The sequence below is a fragment of the Ascaphus truei genome, chromosome 6, assembly GCF_040206685.1.
Source record: "Ascaphus truei isolate aAscTru1 chromosome 6, aAscTru1.hap1, whole genome shotgun sequence".
Classification (NCBI taxonomy): Eukaryota; Metazoa; Chordata; class Amphibia; order Anura; family Ascaphidae; genus Ascaphus; species Ascaphus truei.
The window spans coordinates 16,994,970-17,017,494 of record NC_134488.1 but is presented as its reverse complement, the minus strand read 5'-3'; the positions used below and the strand labels follow the sequence as shown (position 1 = coordinate 17,017,494).

The 22,525-nt window shown below is 49.4% G+C and overlaps 1 protein-coding gene across 1 annotated transcript in view; it reads left to right on the top strand.

Moving 5' to 3' along the window:
- Positions 1 to 11,378: 11,378 nt before the first annotated feature.
- Positions 11,379 to 22,525, top strand: part of PLOD1 (procollagen-lysine,2-oxoglutarate 5-dioxygenase 1) — a 44,002-nt gene continuing 32,855 nt past the window's right edge. The window contains exons 1-4 of the mRNA XM_075606519.1: positions 11,379 to 11,545; positions 16,313 to 16,404; positions 20,870 to 20,982; positions 22,120 to 22,283. Of these exons, the coding sequence (XP_075462634.1) occupies positions 11,473 to 11,545; positions 16,313 to 16,404; positions 20,870 to 20,982; positions 22,120 to 22,283 (442 nt within the window). The 5' untranslated portion in view covers positions 11,379 to 11,472. The remainder of the gene's footprint in view (positions 11,546 to 16,312; positions 16,405 to 20,869; positions 20,983 to 22,119; positions 22,284 to 22,525) is intronic.

The following is a 22,525-nucleotide window of genomic DNA, read 5'->3' as shown; positions in this document are numbered from 1 at the left end:
TAGATAGGGTATGCCCGCAGCCCCAGGAGTCTTTCCCCCGCCATCGTAGGGTGCTGTATTTGTAAGGACGCCCATAGTCGTCAGGGACGTTCCCCTTTAGTGAGGTTCATATGCGGAGCTGCGGAGCTGCGGCCGCCATCTTGGATTTCCCCTCTGACGGTGCTGCAGAAGGGAGAGACGGCGCAAGGCTGGATTAACACCAGGACCCCGTGGAGTGTCAAGGTCATCGTAGTGACCGGAAGGTATCCTTATCTACAAGTGCACCTACACCGGTCACCAGGCGCTGATCCCGCCTCCCACTAACTAATTGGGTTCCCTGAGAGAATGCATATGGTACCATACTTTACTGGTTATGAGACATACTCCTAAGGAGAGTGGCAGAGCCACTTATGTACAGGACATCATCCCAATAAGGTGTGGCCGAGCCACGTTGTGTGTGTATATGTAAAGGTTATCTGATGATTCTGCATATCATTTGTTATTCATGTGTTATATAAAAAGGTTGGTTGCATACTGTTGTTGTTAGGTTCTTGCTCAGGGTATAATCTCTATAGTGGGGATCCTGGGTGAGTGGAGGCGCTGCACCACAAGTGATAAAGGTATACCCCCAGGCTCCCAATATGCGGAGGCTCAGAGCTCCTGAAGCCACAGGTTTATGTACCGTAGTCCCTTAGTTCAGGTGTTCACAAAAAGGGCTACATTTGGAGGCGCTGCTGAGAGCTTAGACCTGGGGTGCCCCCACATTTTTTTTTGTCTCTATTGTGCAACCAACCCACATCATGTCGGTGCCCTCGGCGCTCGAGGTGCGCAAGTGGGCCCAACGGCGCGGGATCCCCTTGAACCGTGTTTTCGCGCTGGGCCATGTCCCCGCCATGATCTCGTTAGGCACAGTGACCGAGCAGGTCCGAAAGCTTCCTCTCCTGGACAATGCCCAAGTACAAGACCACTTTTATGACCACGACCAGACCTGGCGCCGGATCTTGTATGCCACTGAACAAGATATATGCCCCGAGGCTTTGCCCCGTATACTGCTGCTGCCCGAAGCTCCGGGGGTGCGCTGTCCCATCGTCCAGGCGGACACCCCTGCGCCCCTGGCCACTTCCACCCCCCGGAGAGAGTATACCCCCACCGCTGGCGCCGCGACGGGAGGCCCCGACCACTCCCCTGACCGTGGCCTGCACCCTCATTGGCCCGCAGCCCTGAGCCTAGGCCCCTCCTCTACCCCGTCCGGCCTGCGGGCTAGTCTCAACCGACTTAGCCTATCAAGATTGGACGCTTACCCCGCTGTCGGGGACAGCTTACCGGGAGACACCTCTTTGCCCGCCTTAGCTGCCGTTATCCACAATACCACCCAGTCGCTCCAGTACAGGAGGTTAAAGGCCTTCTCCGGGGAGAAACCCACGCCCCAAGGGGAAGTGGGGATAGAGGACTGGCTGGATCATACCGAACAGGTACTACCTGAATGGACCTGCACGGACGCGGTCCGTAGGCAGCGCATCGTCGAGTGCTTACGGCCTCCCGCGTCCCACATGGTGCACTACTACCGAGACGACAACCCGGAAGCTGATGCGGCAGACCTCATCTACTGCCTAACCAAGGCGTATGGAGCTCCGGTGGACATGTATACTTTGATGTCGAAATTTCATGCGTTAGCCCAGAAGGAAGGGGAGATGGTATCCGATTTTCTCAGGCGACTACACCTGGATCTCTGGAACATGGTCAGGAAAGGCGTGTTGCCACGGAAAGAAGCCAACGGAATACGTACCACTCAGTTGCTGAGGGGCCTCCTACCCCTACACCCCGTGTCGGTACGGGTCAGTAGCTGCATAACGCCCGGGCAAGCCCTGTCGTTTCACGACTTAATGGATCGGGTCCAAGCGCACGAGATGGTGTTGTTAGGGCGTGACGTAACCACCGGGAAGAAGCCACCGCCAGGGGGTAAAGAAGCCAAGAAAGTGGACCCAAAGCCCGACGTGCCCGAACCTGGGGATCTCGATCCCGAGGATGTTCCCCCCCCCGTGACACCCCGACCTCGTCCCCCGACTGGGCGAAGTCCCCCAACCAGGAGAGACGAGGCCTACCTCAGCCAAATGCAGTGTTACGCCTGCGGAAAGATGGGACATTTACGGGCCCACTGCCCCACCTCGCGGAGGACGTCGTCCCGATCGGCGCAGTCGATGCCGTGCCAGCCCCTGGAGGGTGAAAAGGTGTTGCCATCCTCTCCGAGCCCCCGAATTGGCCCCGCCTCCATTATTCGAGTGGTTATTGAGGGCATCTACGCCGCCGCATTATTGGATACGGGGTCTCAAGTGACCATCGTGTATCGGCCCTTCTACGACCAACACCTACACCAACTACCGTTGCTATCTGCGGATGCCTTGCGGCTACGGGGACTGAGTCATGAAGATTACCCCATAGACGGAGTAGTAAAGGTGCAGTTAGATATTCTCCAGCTGAATACTGGTAAACATCACCCCATGGAAGTGGAGGCCCTAGTGTGCCCCGAGCCGCAGGACCACCCTAGCGCCCCAATCATCTTGGGGACCAACGCTGACATTGTGCGCGCGGTATTCCGCCAGTTTTTGCAGGAAGCAGGAGAAGCCCCACTGCTGGCCCTAGCGGCCTGTCCCGCCCTTCAAGAGGTCTGCGGCAAAATTGCGACTGAGGAAGAGCATGGCGTCCTCTACAGCCAAGAATGGGGACTGACCCAGATTCCCCCGGGGGAAGGACGAATGATGGTCGCCGCTTGCCATTACCCCCGTCGACGGTCGGAGGATCAGCTCTTCACCTTGGAGAGTGTGGCCCAGGACGAACAACGTTTGGGCTACAAGGTACTAACCTCGGTCAAGGAATGGCCCGGGAAGATCCCGAAGCGTACCTGGGTGTATGTGCAGAATATATCCCCGTACCCCATGACTATTGACCGGCGGCAGACGCTAGGGAGGATATACCCGGTAACTTCCGAGGAGGAGGCCTCGACGGAACTAGCTAGGAGCTCGCCTGCTACCATAGCGCCGGCATTGGAATTTGACTTTGGCGACTCGCCCCTCCCGGATGAGTGGAGGAAGAGGCTACAGGATGAGCTACACGACCGAAGGGGTGTGTTCTCCACTGGTGACATGGATGTGGGGTGCAGTCGCAGTGCCCACCATACCATCCGACTGAGCGACGCCACCCCCTTCCGGGAGCGCTCCCGCCGGCTTGCCTCAAAGGATGCTGACGAAGTGAGGGGATTAATCGACGAGATGAAAACGGCTGGCATCGTGCAGGAATCTCGGAGCCCTTACGCCTCACCCATTGTGGTAGTCCGCAAGAAGAACGGGACGGTCCGTCTATGTGTGGATTACAGAACGCTGAATAACCGTACTATCCCCGACCAGTATACACTGCCCCGAATCGAGGACCTCCTGAATGCATTGACCGGGAGTAAATGGTTCAGTGTGCTCGACCTCAGGTCCGGGTATTATCAAGTGCCCATGGGCCCGGAAGACCAAGAAAAAACGGCCTTCATCTGTCCCTTAGGGTTTTACCAGTTTACCCGCATGCCTCAAGGGATCTGCGGGGCCCCGGCCACGTTCCAGAGACTAATGGAAAAAACCCTCGGAGACCTTAACCCGCGAGAGTGCTTAGTGTACCTGGACGACATTATCGTGTTTGGGCGGACTCTAGAAGAGCATTCCGAGAGGCTGATGAAGGTGCTGGATAGGCTTGAGGGGGAGGGCCTAAAACTGTCGCTAGACAAGTGCAAATTCTGTCGGACCTCTGTAACGTATGTGGGCCACATTGTGTCAGCTGATGGGGTGTCCACCGACCCAGGGAAGATCGAGGCGGTGATGAACTGGCCCAGACCTCAAAATGTTCAAGAGCTGCGGTCTTTCTTGGGGTTTTGTGGCTATTATCGGCGGTTCGTGGAGGGGTATTCCAGCAAGGCCAAGAGACTGAATGACCTTCTCAAGGTGCACACGGGAGAAACCGGGAGAAAGGGGAGTTCGGCGCAGACACCCTTTGGGAAGACATGGACTACAGAATGTGAACAGGCCTTCAAACACTTAAAGACCAGCCTCACCCAGGCCCCCGTCTTGGCCTACGCGGATCCTGAGCGAGACTATGTCCTACATGTCGATGCTAGCCTCAGCGGGCTAGGAGCGGTTTTGCATCAGAAGTATGAGACCGGGCTACGTCCAGTGGCCTACGCGAGCCGAAGTTTAACCCCTAGCGAGCAGAATTACCCGGTCCATAAGTTGGAATTTTTGGCGCTAAAATGGGCGGTGGTGGACAAGCTGCACGATTATCTATATGGAGTACCGTTCGAAGTACGCACGGACAACAATCCCATGACCTATATCAATACGTCTGCCAAATTGGACGCCACCGGACACCGTTGGTTAGCTGCTCTAGCCAATTACCGGTTCAACCTTAAATACAAACCTGGACCCACCAACATAGGGGCCGACGCCCTGTCTCGTCGACCTGGTCTGAAATCCACCCCTGATGAGGAAGTCTGGGAGGAGATACCGGGCCCCGGAGTTCGTGCTCTCTGTTCAGTAGCGGCGATAGTCGATGACAACGTAGCATTCTCGGAATTACGGGTGGTTGACTCGTTGGGATGTCATTCGCAGGCTGTTCCTCTGGCCTATCAAGGTCGAGACGGGATGAATGTCAATGAAGATAATATCATAGCGTGGAAGGATCTAGTGCATTATCAGACACAAGACCCCATAGTGGAGCTGGCCCGTCAAGCTGTACAGCAAGATAATCCGTCTATACTGAAGCGGGCCCCCAAAGACTTGGTGAAGCTCCTGTTAAATGAGTTTGGGAGGTTTGAAATGGACAATTGTTTGTTATATCGGGTGATTTCCTATCATAACCATCCCGATCGGCGTCAGTTGTTTTTACCGGAACGTTTGAGAACACTAGTCCTCCACGCCCTTCACGATGACCATGGTCACCTGGGCATTGACAAGACCTTTGGACTACTGCAGGATAGGTTCTATTGGCCGAGAATGAGGGAGTCAGTGGAGCAACATTGTAGGAAGTGTAATCGTTGTTTACAAAGGAAGACACTGCCTACCAGGGCGGCTCCTATGGCACACTTGAAAAGTTCGGGTCCCATGGATTTGGTGTGTATGGATTTTCTTTGTATCGAACCCGACAGTCGGGGAGTTAGTAATGTTCTCGTGATCACTGACCACTACACTAGGTACGCCCAAGCGTTCCCTACGAAAGACAAGAAGGCCGTAACGGTAGCCCGAGTACTATGGGAAAAATATTTCATTCACTATGGGTTACCAAATCGTCTTCACTCCGATCAGGGCCGGGATTTTGAAAGTACACTGATACGGGAGTTGCTCACCCTACTGAACATTGCCAAGTCACGTACTACCCCGTACCACCCCGAAGGGGATGCCTTGCCCGAACGGTTCAATCGCACCTTGCTGGATATGTTGGGTACATTGAAGAGCCCGCAAAAGACGGAGTGGAGTAAACACGTCGAAGCATTGGTACATGCGTATAATTGCACCCGACATGAGTCCACCGGGTATACCCCGTATTTCTTGATGTTCGGCAGGGAAGCCCGGTTACCGGTGGATGTGCGCCTACGGATATCTACCGATGGGGTATCCAATAGGACGCATTTCCGATACGTTCAGCGACTAAAGGACAGTCTACAGTTGGCCTACAAATTGGCTGAGCGGACGACCGCACAATTAAATGCGGGGAATAAAAGGCGTTATGACCACAAAGTACGTTACAAGGAAATTCACCCCGGAGATGCGGTCCTTTTACGCAACTTAGGTGTTCCTGGGAAGCATAAATTGGCAGACCGGTGGCGGGAGGGTGTGTATGAGGTGGAGTCACAGATGCCGGGTCTTCCTGTGTACCGGATCAAGGATTCTGAAGGCCGCGTAAAAGTGTGGCATAGGAATCATCTGCTTCTCATACCTCAAGTAGGGACGGATGAATTGGAAGCCCCAGCCACTGCCCTAGATGGAGCAGTTGAATACACAGAGGATGGCTCAGAGACTATAAAAATTGCCACCTCTGAGGATACAATGGAGGGAACCTCTCAAAGGGGCCTTCCGGCCGTGGAGGCATCTCCCGAAGGAGCCACGGGTAAAGAGCCTTTTGGCCCGAACATTGATCATTTGACTCCAGTGAGTCAGCCTCTAGACCCACAAAGTCCCTGTTTTACACCTCAAAGAGACTGTGTTAATGCTGAACACCCCTCAAGGGTAGAGACTGAAATACCATTTGAGACTGATCACTCTGCAGAGGAAGCAGAGGAGGATCAACCCCGCCGAAGTCAAAGAAACAGTCAACCTCCCATGCGAATGGCATATGATCAGTTTGGGGCACCCCATTATGAGGCTCAGCAGTGGGCTTGGCATAGGATGCAAGCTATGATGGTACTGTTTAATGAGATGTGTAACCTAATCTAGGAAGAGAGGGTTGTGTACATAGTTAATATATATGGGGTAAGGTAGTCCAGCGGGGACGCTGGATTCTGGAGGGGGGAGAATGTAAGGATGTCCATATATATTAAAGGTTCCGCGCTGTCAATTACATAGGCAGCGCCATATTGTCCCTGTTTGCCAGCGAAGTTACTGCGTACCAGTTGGGCTGCGCATGCGCGAGGGAAGCGCGCGAAGGGTAATCATAAGTAAAGACTTGGAGGGGGTTGAACTATGAACTCTGACTGTGAGGAGGTCAGCTGAGGCTGAGGACCAATGGGATGCGATACTGTGTATGCAGGAACCGGATGCGTGTGGGCGGTGGGTCAGAGCAGCGAGGGAGGTGAAGGAGGAGGTTGGTGGAACCTCGTGTGCGAGAGCAGAGGGTCAGTGACCCGTCTGCTTAGATAGGGTATGCCCGCAGCCCCAGGAGTCTTTCCCCCGCCATCGTAGGGTGCTGTATTTGTAAGGACGCCCATAGTCGTCAGGGACGTTCCCCTTTAGTGAGGTTCATATGCGGAGCTGCGGAGCTGCGGAGCTGCGGCCGCCATCTTGGATTTCCCCTCTGACGGTGCTGCAGAAGGGAGAGACGGCGCAAGGCTGGATTAACACCAGGACCCCGTGGAGTGTCAAGGTCATCGTAGTGACCGGAAGGTATCCTTATCTACAAGTGCACCTACACCGGTCACCAGGCGCTGATCCCGCCTCCCACTAACTAATTGGGTTCCCTGAGAGAATGCATATGGTACCATACTTTACTGGTTATGAGACATACTCCTAAGGAGAGTGGCAGAGCCACTTATGTACAGGACATCATCCCAATAAGGTGTGGCCGAGCCACGTTGTGTGTGTATATGTAAAGGTTATCTGATGATTCTGCATATCATTTGTTATTCATGTGTTATATGAAAAGGTTGGTTGCATACTGTTGTTGTTAGGTTCTTGCTCAGGGTATAATCTCTATAGTGGGGATCCTGGGTGAGTGGAGGCGCTGCACCACAAGTGATAAAGGTATACCCCCAGGCTCCCAATATGCGGAGGCTCAGAGCTCCTGAAGCCACAGGTTTATGTACCGTAGTCCCTTAGTTCAGGTGTTCACAAAAAGGGCTACACAAGCATCTTCATCAGGTGCGGGAAGAGGAGTCAGAAGAAGGTACTGTATTTATTTATTTATTTATAAAATGTTTTACCAGGAAGTAATACATTGAGAGTTACCTCTCGTTTTCAAGTATGGCCTTATCGCCCTTTTTGGCCCAAATTGAAATATGTTGGACCTGAAACCCCTGGACTTCACCCTAAGAGGATTCTGGGTAAGAAGGAAGACTGTGTTTTGTTTGAATACTTGGTCAGTGTGAACCAGCAAGGGATGGGTTAATGCAGGGGTGCTCAACTCCAGTTCTCAAGCCCCCCCCCCCCCCCAACAAGTCAGGTTTTCAGGATATCCCAGCTTCAGCACAGGTGGCTCAATCAGAGGTTTTTGATTGAAGCAGGGACTGATTGAGCCACCTGTGCTGAAGCTGGGATATCCTAAAAGCTTGACCTGTTGAGGGGGCTTGAGGACTGAAGTTAAGCAGGATACGAGGCAGGATGAAAGCAATCACAGCAGTATACATTATCTGTACAGACGGCCATGCCAAAGCCTCCTAACGGCTCATCACACATACACGCACACACACATACACGCACACGCACATACACGCACACGCATGCACACACACATGCACACGCACACACATGCACACACACACATACACACACACATACATGCACACGCACATACACGCAAACACACATACACGCACACACACATGCACACGCACACACATGCACACGCACACACATGCACACGCACACACACACACACACATACACACACACACGCACACACATGCACACACACATACGCACACACGCACACATACACGCACACACACATACACGCACACACACATGCACACGCACACACACGCACACATACACACACATACACGCACACACACACACACACATACACGCACACACACATACACGCACACACATGCACACGCACACACACATACACGCACACACATGCACACGCACACACACATACACACACACAAGACTGGGCGCATGCACAGAGCATGTTAGAAGTAAGAATGATGTAGTGTAACACCTTTTAGAAAGGTATAAAGATTACGCCCAGGTGCAGGGCCGACCTTGGGCTTTGCGGGGCCCACGGTGCCATGCTGCCAGCGGGACCCGTACCCTGTAACAAAAGAGGGACTTACCTAGACGAGCAACCCACCTCCTGCAGCGTCGCAGGGGCACGATGGCATGGCGCCATGTGACGTCACGTTGCCATGGCAATGTGTGTCACGTTGCCATGTGACATCACGTTGCCATGGCAACGCCACATCATATTATGCTGTGACGTCGCACTGCCATGGCAACATGACACTGCAGGAGGCGGCCCGCTGTGGAGAAGGTAAGAGGACACACGCACACACTACCCAGACATCCCCACACCTACCTTTCTGCCTGTCCGGAGATCCCGCACTCCCTCCTCCTGTCAGCGCCGGGGATCCAACTTCTGACCGGAGGGGGGGCCACGCACTCCCTTTTCCAGATCCCCGCCCCCTCCGGTTGGGTGAAAGTTGGATCCTGGCGCACCATCAGGAGGGAGTGCGGGCCCCCCCAAAAGGCAATTGTTTAATTTAATAAATAGAATTATAGTTATAAAAATAGTTATAATAGGCTTACCCAATGGAAACAGCACTTACAGATTTTGTTTTTAAGTTTTTAAGTTGTTTTTAAGTCAGTGCTGTTACGGTGGGACCAAAAAAAGCTAAAAGCCCAATACACAAGATCAACGCATATCCAAATTTACTAAAAACCCAACATTTCATCAATCCTTTCTTATTACTTCTATCATGCCTAATATAGCCATGCAAGTCTTATTTTTAATATTTTATTTAAATTGGGGCTTTAGTTACAAAGTTTGGCCACTAACCACGGTATGATGATGAGCAAACGTATCACGCCAATGTAGTTCATTATTTGATTTCCAAGCTGAATTCCTCCTACTTCTCTCTTAAAAAAAAAAAAAAAGTCTGATCTATACGTGTGTGTCTGATAACAAATAGCCAGCTAATAGTAAGCTGTATATGCATTGTAAAAACGCAAGTGGTTATCGTGTTAGATAGCAATAAAATACATAGGTTGAAACCCAGACATTTCTGTTTTTTTTTGATACCTTGGAAATGAAACTTCAGCTTTTTTTTATGTGTGGCAAAAAAAACCTGAGGGAATAGTAAGTAAAATACATTAACAAAGCTGGCATTCTTCATCCAGCCACTGTGAGGCTCAGAGGAAGTTCCTGCAGTGGTTTATATACTGTATGCACACAGCTCACGTGCTGCACGTACTCACTGCAACATCTGGGGTATGAGAAGCTGCAGTGGTTTATATACTGTATGCACACAGCTCACGTGCTGCACGTACTCACTGCAACATCTGGGGTATGAGAAGCTGCAGTGGTTTATATACTGTATGCACACAGCTCACGTGCTGCACGTACTCACTGCAACATCTGGGGTATGAGAAGCTGCAGTGGTGACCAAGGAAAGGGCCATATAGGTACAGGCCAAAAAAAAACCACAGTGCCTGCTAAATAGGTGCAGTTAGAGAGTACGGTAAGGGTTTTGGAAACACAAAAAGTGAGAAATAATGGATTTAAAGGAATAAGTGAAAAATCTATTGCCTCCAACCACTGAGAGATCTGCCTCCCAGGCTTTCCCCTATAATTGTATTTTCATATAATAATAACCTTATTTCATATAGCGCTTGTCTCCCAAGGGGACTGATAGCGCTTGGTAATTACAGTACAGAGCGCGCGGTGCGCAGCACACAGGAATGTTACAGGCACAGGTCCCTGCCCAGATGAGCTCACAATCTATGATTTTGGTGCTGAGGCACAGGGAGATAAAGTGGCACAAGGAGCAGACACAGGACCTGAACCAGGTTCCCTCATGGGGCCATGGTACCGCAGACCGCTGAGCGGACAGACTGCCTTAAGAAAGTGTTACGCACGGAAGCGGGAGGGGGTGCACGTTGCGCAATAAATCAGTTCAAACTGATTTCTTAGCGCGACAGGCCAGTCACGTGAGCGGTTCGCCCAATGAGGGAAAACCAGCTCTGTGACGCCCCTCGGCACGCCCCCCGCGGCCCGTCCGCCATGGCCAGCTAAGCACCCGCTCACTGACCAGCGTCCACACGCCACCGCAGGGGCGAAGGCACCGTGGCCCGGGCCAAACTATTACTCCCTCAGCCGCTTCTTCCATATTTAAAGATAAATATATATACAGTATATTCATCATATTCTGCATTTCAATCACAGTTTGCAAACTACTCAGGCAGACACACAGACACAGACACAGACACACACACACACACACACACACACACAAACACACAGACACACACAGACACAGACACACACACACACACACACACAGACACACACACAGACACAGACACACACAGAGACACACACACACACACACACACACACACACCATATACACACACAGACACAGACACAGACACACACACACACACACACACACACACACACACACACACACACACACACACACACACACACACACACACACACACACACACACACACACACACACACACACACCTCACTCTCCATCAGCAGAACCTATCAGCACTCGCAGATTAACCCCTTCGCTGCGAGGCAGGGGCCCTGCAAGGCGTTGCAAGCCCACATCCCACTCCCCCCCCCCCCCCCCTGGCAGCGAAGGGGTCAAGCACTAGGGCGACCTGGAGCCAGGATGTGGGCGGACGCTTTGTACCCCTTCTAACAAATCAGAGGCCGAGATTGTAGGAAGGGGCGGAGTCATGCAGTCGGTGGGCGGGGCCAGTGCGTGGCACAGTCCTGGTCCTGGGGAGCTGTGGGTTGCCTGGAGTTCCTCTGTGGGAAGGTGCAGAACGTGCCACCCTATCCCTCACCATGCGCGCGCTGCTCCCGCTGCTCCTGCTCACCCTCCTGCCCTGGGGGGCACAGTGCAGCAGCCCCCCTGAGGGTAAGTCCGGGCGGGTGGGAGCTTTGCATGGAGATGTGTAGGACCTGCGGGTATTATATCCCAGTGCAGATGTCTCAATCCTATATACCATCCTGAAACTTGCAGGGGAGATTAGGAGAGGGGTAATCCGGATCAAACGGGGGGTGGTAAGGACTCAACTCATTGGGCTGCACCACTAGGGCAAGAACAGCAGATGCGTGTAAAAAAAAATAAAACATATTGGTTTCAATATTTTTATTTATATGTATAATATTTATTTTATAAATCTGGTGCTGTGTTTTCCTTTTGAGGTTGTTATGTGTATCTAAATTTATATGGGCTAAACTGTAATATTGTTGCAACAATTGTACCAGATTTACTAAAAAAGCAATGGGATCAGTGGTTGTTAAATAATAATGTGATGTTCCGCTTTCTTATTTATTTATTTTTGTTAGAATCCCTGTATGGGTTAAAGATCCCATATGTATCAAAATAAAGGTGTTTGATTTATAAGCGGTTTGTAGATTTATTGCTTTGATGGGTTAAATTATTTTGCAGCCGGACAGGCTTCTGTATATAAATTGCAATGCATGAGTGTCTCAGGAATGCCAGCCTCTGCTTCCCTGCTAGAAGGGACCTGTGTTCTGGGAAGGTAATTCACTGCTGCGTACAGTATAATGTGGCTATGTCAGAAAATATCGTGACCTGGGCAAAACTGAATGCAGAATTTCAGCGCCTGAGACCAGCGCGAGGACGCGCAAACCTGGCGGATTCTGCACTGTTACCATCAAACTTTCCACAAAAAGTTTGAAAAAAAACCTGCGTGGAAATTTGAGCTAAAAGTTCTAGTGAAACGGCTCAAATTGTTAAATTCCATATTTCGCTGTTAAAGTGGGAACACGGCAGCCCAGCGACGCTTATTACCATCTATTTTTTTTATTGGAAATCGGTCACATTTTAAAAGCGAAATGACTGAAACATTTGATGCCCGTTGACTTTTAGCGTTAAACGAACTTGTTGGAAAGTTTTGAATCGGCACAAACTATTTTGCCGAACCCAAAAGGGTGGAATTCACTAGCGCGTGCAAAACGTTTTTACACGTTTCTATTAGCATCTCTATTTTCTAAAGCGCCGTGGGCGTGGCCGGCACTGAAGGGAAGTTGCAGACACTGATGACCGCGCGTTTTGTACGGTGCCTGTATGATGGTTGTAATCTTGTTAAATGGATTTGTGTGCGAGGGCAAAGGTACTTGGACCTAAAAGTTTCTAAAGAAATGAGGCTTACGGGCTATGCACTTCTTTAACGCGGCGCTTATAGTGCCCGGCGACACGACGCGCTCCGAAACAAATACATTGACTCCATCGCAAGCGCTTATAGTAAGCGCGATGGAGCGGCCCGTAATTTTGAAGCCGGGTCTATTTGATCTTTTTAGAGACAGTCGCCACATGTCTCTAAACCAATCAGAGACTGTGGCCCTCTCTCTTTCGTGACGTCGCTGAAAATCAAATAACGTTCGCTGACGGCGACGGGTGACGTCATCGGTCGCGTTGCCAGCACTATAAGCGCGGCCTAACTGTGCTGAAAAGTTGTGTAATACGGCAGACATAAGCTTATAGGGATCCATGTTAAAATGGACATGAAGCAAAAAGGTGACGCGGTCCTCATTTGCATGTTCTGACCCAGAATCCCTGGCTGCAGTGGAAGCATTGTGTACTAAGGCTGCGGCAGCGTCGCGCGAGCCTTGGCTGCAGAGATCTGGGTTGACGCGATGGGGAGGCGTGTTGGGGGCGGGCCAGAGGCGTGGTCGTGATGTCAGAGCTTGTTCGCCCTCACATTTCTTTGCGCGCCTCATCGCACTGGCTAAAGCACGCGCGGTATATGGCCGCGATCATTGTCTTAAGGCATTTTGATCACGGTTGGTCGCGCTCGCCGAGGCCCCCAGTGGCCGCTGCACACGCTACTGCGTGCGCACCACACACCACAGTCCCCCGTGGGGCAGCCCGCAGTCTCCATGCGTGTATGGGCGCGCAAAGCGCGATGATGCGTCCACTGGCAAGTAAGACAAGAATTTTGTCTTTCTTTGCCGCGAGGTGATCACGTGGTGTGCGGGCCGCCAATGGCAGGGCAGATAGTGTGGACCAATAGGAGTGCAGGTATTGTAGACCATTATCGCCGCGCCCCCTGCGCATCAGATCGCGACTTTCACCGGTGCACGCGCCGCCGTGAGCACTGCGGCCGTAGCCTAAGGCCTCGGTCATGGTTGTTGCTGGCGGGCTGAGGCGCGCTGAGGCTGAGGGAAAGCGGGTGCTTTACCTGGCCTTAGACAGCGCGCCGTCCGGGGGTGTGTCGGCGGGCGGGCCAGTTACGTCACGGAGCTGGTTCGCCCTCATTGGGCGAACCGCTCACGTGACCGGCCCTGCGCGAAGATTTAAAATTTTCCTAAGACCTACGCTTCCTCGCGCTTGCGGAAGCGTAGGCGAGCCCCTACTAAAGCCGCTCTCATTGCTGCTGTAGGGGCTCAGTGCCGAGCGGAAGCGCGCCTCAGCACGCCTCCGCTCGCAAGCACTATCCATGGACGCGGCCTAAGAGATAATGGGGGAAAAGCAGGGTTGCAGACCTGCCTGAGGCGCGTGATTGTGCTGACAAGTGATATTTTTATTTGCTAAAAAATAGGAGCATTTTTAGGAGAGGAATAAAATGCATGCTGCTGATTGATAATTAAAATAGACAAGAAGGGTAGCTTCGTGACAAAAGCCATACAAAGTGCCATACAGTTCATCTATTCAACCATACTGTGCATTTAGCTGCAGTCCAGCATGGCACCAGGGAAGAGGTTGAACCATTACACATAGCGCTACTGTGTCTGTTTTATTTAGGAGAGACAGATCATGTGAAACAGATGTGCAAATCTCACTGTTTAAAAATACAAATCTTTTTGTATGAATATAACAGAAGGTGTCTTTAAACAAAATCTCTGGTCAAAGTACAATTGTATTATGGGGTTATGAATGATGCTACACTTATTTGCCAACCTAGCTTTCTACCTTTTTATTATTAATACAATCTACAGGCTTTTCTCGCTGTTTACAGAGCATAAATATTGTTTAATCCTCAGTAAAACAAGGTCAGAGTAGCTTTTCTTCAACTCTCAACATGTTTACAATATCTTGGAGTCGCGTATGTTACCAGTATGTCTTTTTATGGCTGTTCGAATATTGAAGCAAACCAACTTTATTGGAAAAGGGCAGACACCGGAAGGAGGGGCATTTGACATCACAGCGCTGGGACGTGTTCCTCCCCCGTACCTCCGAAGCCCCCGCACGTGCGCGCACACACCATCACGTGGCCGCCACCTGCACTATCCTGTTCGCCTGCCCGCGCACCTCTTCTTGGCCACTTGCGCACAGCTTTTTCGCCCTCCCGCACACAGCGTCTGCCGGCCCACGCACACCAGGTTTTGCCGCATGCCACATGCGCCCCCTCCCTATATAATCTTGCGCACCGCTGCATTCAATCACCCACACGCAATCACAACACAGACACAGCACACATACTCAATCACAACACACACAAAACACACTCATATCACAACCAACACAACACACACCACACTCAATCACAACCAACACACACAATCACAACGCACACTCAATCACAACACACAAACGGACATAATACACACTCAATCACAACACACACACTCAACACATACTCAATCACAACCAACACAGACACAACACACATTCAATCACAACATACAATAATAACAGTGTCACACTTTCACCTGCGGGGGAAGTACAAGCATGCTCCGATCCCCATTGTGCTACTGCAAACAGACAGGAGGAGGAGGAGGAGGAGGGGTTGTCTGTGTGCAGAGAGAAGCCCCGCCCCCGCAGGAAGGCCCCGCCCCTGCAGCAAGCCACAGCACAGAGAAGCAGCAGCACAGAGAAGCAGCAGCATGGAGCTTGAGCTTCTTGGCCGCCCGTGCACAGCATCTGCCCGCCCCCAGGCTTCGCCGCACGCCGCCTGCGCCCCCCTAAATAATCTTGCCCCCACCCCCCAGTTTGCGCATTGCTGGCCTAGGTCACCACAAAAATCGGTGTGTACGCTCTTTTGTAACAAAGATGGATTGAGTCTTATTATTCTACTATGTGCCATACAGAATAGGTCTAAATATAAAATAATTTTTTTTAAGGCAGGTCTAAAAAGACAGAAGCACAGACAAACGCAGAACACATAGTGCAGACTGTTAAAAGCAAATTTATTACAGATCTAAATAAAACAAATATAAGCTTCTCTGTATGTGCTAAAAGCACTTTTATGGCTCTGTGGTGCTGGCAGCTGCGGTGATGTTACTCCTAGGTATTCCGCTCCGTCTACAGATGGGTAACGCGGACAGAACGCTCCAAGCCCTTTCTCCTACACGCTTTGCAACATATGTCACTAAATCCAGGGAGTAGTGACGTTTTTGTTGTTGTTTATATTAAGAGACCAATTGTGCTCTCAGTGTGTCCCTAACCCAGACACGCTGCTATTTTGCATATATCTTCATCTTTTAGTATATTGCCCTGTTGTATTTACTTTATGCACTGGTTTCATTTCATTTTGGTATTTTGAGCGCCCACCTATTTCTCTCTGTTCTACATATATTTTTAATATACAATAATTGTAACATTATTTCATTGCAAGATTTTGAACCGATATCGCTCAGTGTCCTCACACCGGCTACGTTTTGTCGGTTGAAGAAGAATAATTGCTGGGTTTTTTTTCTTCCTTTTTTTTACCAGATAATCTTTTGGTCCTGACTGTGGCTACGAAGGAGACAGACGGCTTACGGCGCTTCCAGCGATCTGCACAGTGCTTCAACTACAAAGTTAAGGTATGTGACCGACAAGCCCCGAAGGGCATTTTGAGAGCAAATTCCAAGACTGACTCAGAGGTGGGATGAAGTGAGAACAAAGGAGAAGAACTCTGTCTGTAAACAATCCCAAGGAAATACAACCTTGACAGAGGAAGATAATAATTGTGACAGGCGTGGGACTTTAGCTCCAAAAACCATGGGTCAGTCTTGACGATAAATTAAATGGAGGTAAAATGAGGTTATTGCCAATCTCATGTAGGATGCAGAAAAAAGGACAATAATAGTATTTTTTCAATCCAGTGCTGGTCCTTGATCCGGTCCTTGATATGGTCCTTTACCAGCAAGGGGCTTACTCTGATATATTAACAACCCTCAATAAAAATCATCCCCACAAATCCTCTATCTACTCCTTCCTGCTGCTGGGGATCTCCCCTAAGCCTGAAGCCAGACATACACACACCTGATCTCACCCACGCCTCCCTGCCATCTCTTCCCCTGTAAATGGTGTTAACCTTTTCATTTAACACTGACTAACCAGAAAACTCGCCCCACAAATCAAGCATCCCAACAGCCTGCACTCATGGCTATTGTCCCACAGTCACTTATAGCACCCATTGTGGCCAAGCACACCCATCTTGCTGCACTTATTCCCTCACCTGCTGTCTCTGTAAGTTTCCCCTCAAACCTCTTAGATTGTAAGCTCTTCGGGGCAGGGATTTCCTATTGTCTGATTTTGCTGCACTTATTGTATTTTTAAAATTCCCTGTACTGTATTCTTTGTGAAGCGCTGAGTACACTTTTGGCGCTATATAAATAAAGACATACAATACAATATTCCAAGGGCTAGGCTAAGCTGTCCTTACAAGGAGATTTTTTTTACTCTGAAAAGGTGACACGTTTTTGTTTCATTTCTGCTCTCAAATGACATCTGTGTCTCTACATGGGAAGTGCGGTAACAGTCCTGTCTCCATTCTGTGCGAGGTTAAAGGGACACCGAGGTTCCAAACCAGGAGGCAAGTTAGGGTGTGAGGTTTGTCAAACACGTAGGAAGCTGAAAGGGAGTCAACAGGTCGTTCTCTCCCATCCGCCTCTGTGTTTAAGGTGCTTCTAGGTTTCGGGCGCACGAGATATAAGCAATTTAATCACATACCCTCCTCCTACGTGGGTAGTTGGATTTCTATCGAGAGAAGAGACTATGCACTTCTTTAACCGAGGCTGCGCTGCACATCCGTGTAATACGGCAGGCATGCGCTTATAGGGGTCCATGTTAAAATGGATAAGGCTGCGCTTATAGCGCCTGCGGCGCGATGGTGACGTCAGGCTGCGGGTGCTGGAAAAATTAAATTGACTTCCAGCGACCACGGCCAGGCCGTCGCGGCGCTTCTACTATAAGCGCACACGCGACGGCGACAATACATTTTTTTTTTTGCTGCGCCGTCGCCGGCACTATAAGCACAGCCTAAGAAGTAAAGTGTGACGCTGTGCTCCTTGCATGTCCTTTCCCAGAATCCCTGGCTGCAGTGGAATGGGGAAAGACCGTGTTGCAGAACTGCCTGAGACATGCAAATGCACCACACGTGGTATTTTTATTTGCCATCTCTAGAAGGAAATCCCTTCTCTCTTTCCCTCCCCTCCCTATCCCCTCCAGCAAATCGGACTGACCGTTTCCTGTCCGTATTGCAGCGAATCTGACATACAAAAGAGATGTCAAACAGTGCGATTTTAATGCATAGATAATTCTTCATGAATACGCCAAACATTTTAGCGCGTCAAATTGCACGCCGTTTTCGGGGCATTTGGCATCGACAACATTGGAATTTAATGAATGGCTTCTGACTGCTGCGGTCAGGGACATGCTGCAGCCGGTCTGTAACATTATATCACTACGGCCTGGGTTGTACCCGGTCCGGCAGTGCACTTCCTCGTGACGGCACTGGGGCGACGCGCACGCCCGAAACCTGCACTGCAGGCAGGAGGCGACATGGAGGCGTAGCCGTGAGCGGTTTGCCCTCCTTGGCAGAGCCGCTCGCGTGACGGCCGTCGCCGACAAAATAAAAATTGAACATCTGCTTGGGAAAAGCTCACGCGGCCGCCCTCCCGCGCTGGCAGCACGCGCGCACTGTAGGCCGCTGAATTGGATCACATTAATTTGTTCCGGCGGTGCGCGCACGGCCACCGCCAGTATAAGAACGAAGTGTACCACATTAGTGTTACAGCTTTCAGAGTAATATATCGTCTGCTGTTTGGAGCACAGCAACAGATCTGTTTGTGATACTTTGTTGTCAAAGAACAGAGCTTAAAAGGTGTGTGTGAGCACTAAAAATCAGAATCCTGGAGCATCTTGGGTTGATTAGGGCCGCGCTTATAGCCCTGGCGACTGACGTCATCCGTCGCCGTTGTCGCAGCGTTTTTTGCCTATAGTGTAGGAGGCAATTTTCATTGACTTCCGGCGATCGCGACCACGCCGTGTTGCGGTCGCGCCTATTATAAGCGCACGCAACGGATTCAATACACTTGTTTTTGACGCGCCGTCTCCGGGGCGATAAGCGCGGCCTGAGAAACAAGATCTTTCCCATCCTGTGTCAAAGCGTTTCACTGAATGTAGCTACGGGGGTGTAGGTAATTTCTCCTTCCTGGGCATTGAGTGAGCAACCCTGGGGGAACGAGGAGGAGATAAATGAAATCTCCTGGAGCGGAGGGAGGCCTGTTGGATACTTATGTTAAGGACTCGGTCTCCCTCTTTTTGAAATAGGTGGTATGGTGTCTTGTTATCATAACACAATCCATAATTTATAAATGACAAATTCTGAAACCACTTTAAGGCAACTTAAGGATTTCCTTATGTTTATCTTGTACGTAAGATTGTGTTATTCCTGCGCGTAAGATTGTGTTATTCCTGCGCGTAAGATTGTGTTATTCCTGCGCGTAAGATTGTGTTATTCCTGCGCGTAAGATTGTGTTATTCCTGCGCGTAAGATTGTGTTATTCCTGCGCGTAAGATTGTGTTATTCCTGCACGTAAGATTGTGTTATTCCTGCACGTAAGATTGCTCCATTCGGTAAGATTTTCAACCATATAAGTGTTGCATGGAGTTGATATTCATTATCTATGTCCATATATCTCATTATTAATGTTGATTTTCCATTATTTCATTTAGACTTTATTGTCTTTCAGTGTTATTTTTATTTATAGAGAGATTTTGCATTTATACATGGGTATATATTTATTTTCAACAGTTTTGCCCCCAAATCTTATCCCTTTCTCCCTTCCTTGCTTCCTTCCTTCCTTCCTTCCTTCCTTTCCCTCTCCCCCTCCCTCTTCTCTCCCCTCTTCTTCCCTCCCCTCTTCTTCCCTTCCTCTCCATCCTCCTTTCCCATTTCCCCTCCTTTGCTTTTATTTGTCCTTTTTTTTTGATTATTTATAATATTCTCCTTATTCATTTCATATTTTGATATATATGATTCTGAAATATAGTTCAATGGGAAGTTTATCACCTGAAAAGGAGGTCTATTTATGGACGAGATTTTATTTATATATCTATCTATCTCGACAAATCACCAAAAAATCTCTACTCGCCACCTAGTACCACACGTTTGCTGCTTGGGCCAATAGGAGCTCGCCACGATGTTAAATCCACTTGCCCGGGGCGTGCAAATGTATAGGTTTGTCGAACACTGTGTGTGTGTGTGTGTGTGTATGTGTGTATATATGAATATGAATATATATATATATATATATATATATATATATATATATATTTCTTTGTTTATTGTTTTTTTTTTTTTTTTTTTTAGTGTTCTTGGTTCTATGTTTTCCATACTTATTATATATGTTTATTTCAGTTCAGGACCAAATCCCTTTTTTCTTGTCGGTGTATTGTTGGAGCAGTTTCTTTAGCCCCCAGCCTGTGGTGTTTTTGACCCACTTTTCGGCATTTTTGTGCTCCCTTCGGTAGTTTGGGGATTATAGAGATGGTTGGTGTCTATGGGGACGCGCGGGGCGGTGTTGTGCACAGTCATTGGTTTTAACACACTTGGTCCTCTCTGCCCATTTTTAGGCAGAATCGATCTGCGCATGAGCACCTTTGGGCAAGCGCCATGATGGCGGCACATGCATACGCGCTGATTCCCCTCTTGGCGTCGGCACGCGCTACCCACTTGTGCGCGCACAGCGCGTGGTGATGTCATCGTGACCCATTTGGCGTGAAAATTCAATGTTTTGTGACTGTAGAAATAATGCTGTTTTTCCAACTAAGGACTTTTGACCTCCTTTTTTCGGTGATTCAATAAATTGTATATTTTTGCTTTCATCTGGCCTGGCTCCCTTGGTTGTGCGCTGTGGATTTTTGCAAGTAGAAAAGCATATGCTGCATTTGATAGTTTTATTTAATTTTTGGACCAGCAGGTAAACGGTTCCAACGTCCGTCCCCAGATCCCATGGGAAATGAAATGTTGTGTCTTGGTTCTGTGCCGTTTGACTGCAGGTACTGGGGCTTGGTGAAGACTGGCGTGGAGCGGGACAACGGGTACAACTCCTGAAATCGGGCTTGGAGCAATATGCAGAGAGAGAAGATGTAATAATCCTCTTCACTGAAAGGTATTGTTGGCAGATAAATTGTAACGGCTGTAATTATCCGGCTGCTTTTTTAGTTGTCCTTTCTGTGAACAATTGCTGAAATCCCCCTCCCCCCACGCCCCCCCCCAATCTGCTCTATATATTCTTTACAGGGTGGGATCCAAGGAGATGAACAGTGCGACTGCAAGTTAAATCTCCAGCAAATGGCAGACAAATCTCGGGCCAATAGGAAGCTGCCACATCATTGGTGGCAGCTTCCTATTGGACAGCAATTTAAATACCCTTTTAAAAAACAGGAAGTACTGTAATACCAGTAGCTTCACCGGTACCAGTCTTTGGAGCCAGGGTGTCCCAGGGGGGTGCTACTTTTAAATGATTGAGCATGAGAGCATTTATTTTAAGTTGCCCTTTTTCCCGTTGTAGAGACAACAGCTCCCGATTGATATAAACGTGAGGTGGTTGTATAAAAAAGTAGTAGATTAGTGTAATGAATACAGCAGACCATCTGTAGAGAAATGGATATTATATATGGTTCAGTATACCTCCAGGAAGCAGTGAGACACACACAAGGGAGGCACAATCGGTAATGCACCAAAGCCTCGGGAGAAAGGGGAAGTTGGATTGGCAATGCGGGGGGATCCTTTTTTGCTGAAAGGGTAGTACGTGCGTGGAACAGCCTCCCCATTGAATGCAGCAGAACGTCGGACGCACAAAGGAACCTTTAATAGCAAAATAATCATAGATTTTGTAACATGTATTAAAAGAGGGAAGGCTAGGCTGGCCATATGACCCTTTATTTGACATCAAATAATAAGGTCCCTATTTAATATACAGTAAAGCCACTTCCCAGTGCTGGAGAACAGCTCAGCTCCATTCGAATGAATGGGACGAACATGTTCTTTAGAACAGGGAAGCGACATCACAGGATAGTGAATAAAAGCCTTTATCTCATATCATTTATTGATGTTGATTGCTGTTTGAGGTCATTGTGACGGTGACACAGGGTTTATTTCCATGTGTGTACCCTATATATGAGTTTGCAGAAACTTTGTGGGACACGTCCGTGAGACTTTGAGTTTTTGTGGTTGTTGTTGTTGTTGTTGTTGTTGTTGTCTATTTTAACACTTCTTTTGTATTGTTTTTTTTTTTTTTTTTTAGCCATGATGTGGTTTTCGCATCCGGCCCCACAGAACTCCTAAAGAAATACAAACAGGCCAAGAGTAAAGTTGTATTCTCCGCCGAAACCGTGGTTTATCCGGACCGGCTCCTGGAGTCCAAGTATCCGCCAGTCCGAGAGGGCAAGCGTTTCCTCGGGTCTGGAGGTGAGAGCAGTTCCTCCTTGTGTATGTTCTCATTACTTTGCTTTTTGTTATCTGCATGCTGGAAGATGACGGGATCTGAAAGGGGGAATCTGCCGCTGCGACAAAAGGCGTTCCTTCGCAAGTTGGACTTCTCGCGGATTCCAGTTAGAAGAAAAGTCTCTTCTTTCTTTTTTTTTTCTTATGAAAATTTGACCACGCGAAAGCAAAAATGCAACCGAAAATGTGCTTTCGTGTGAAGTAAA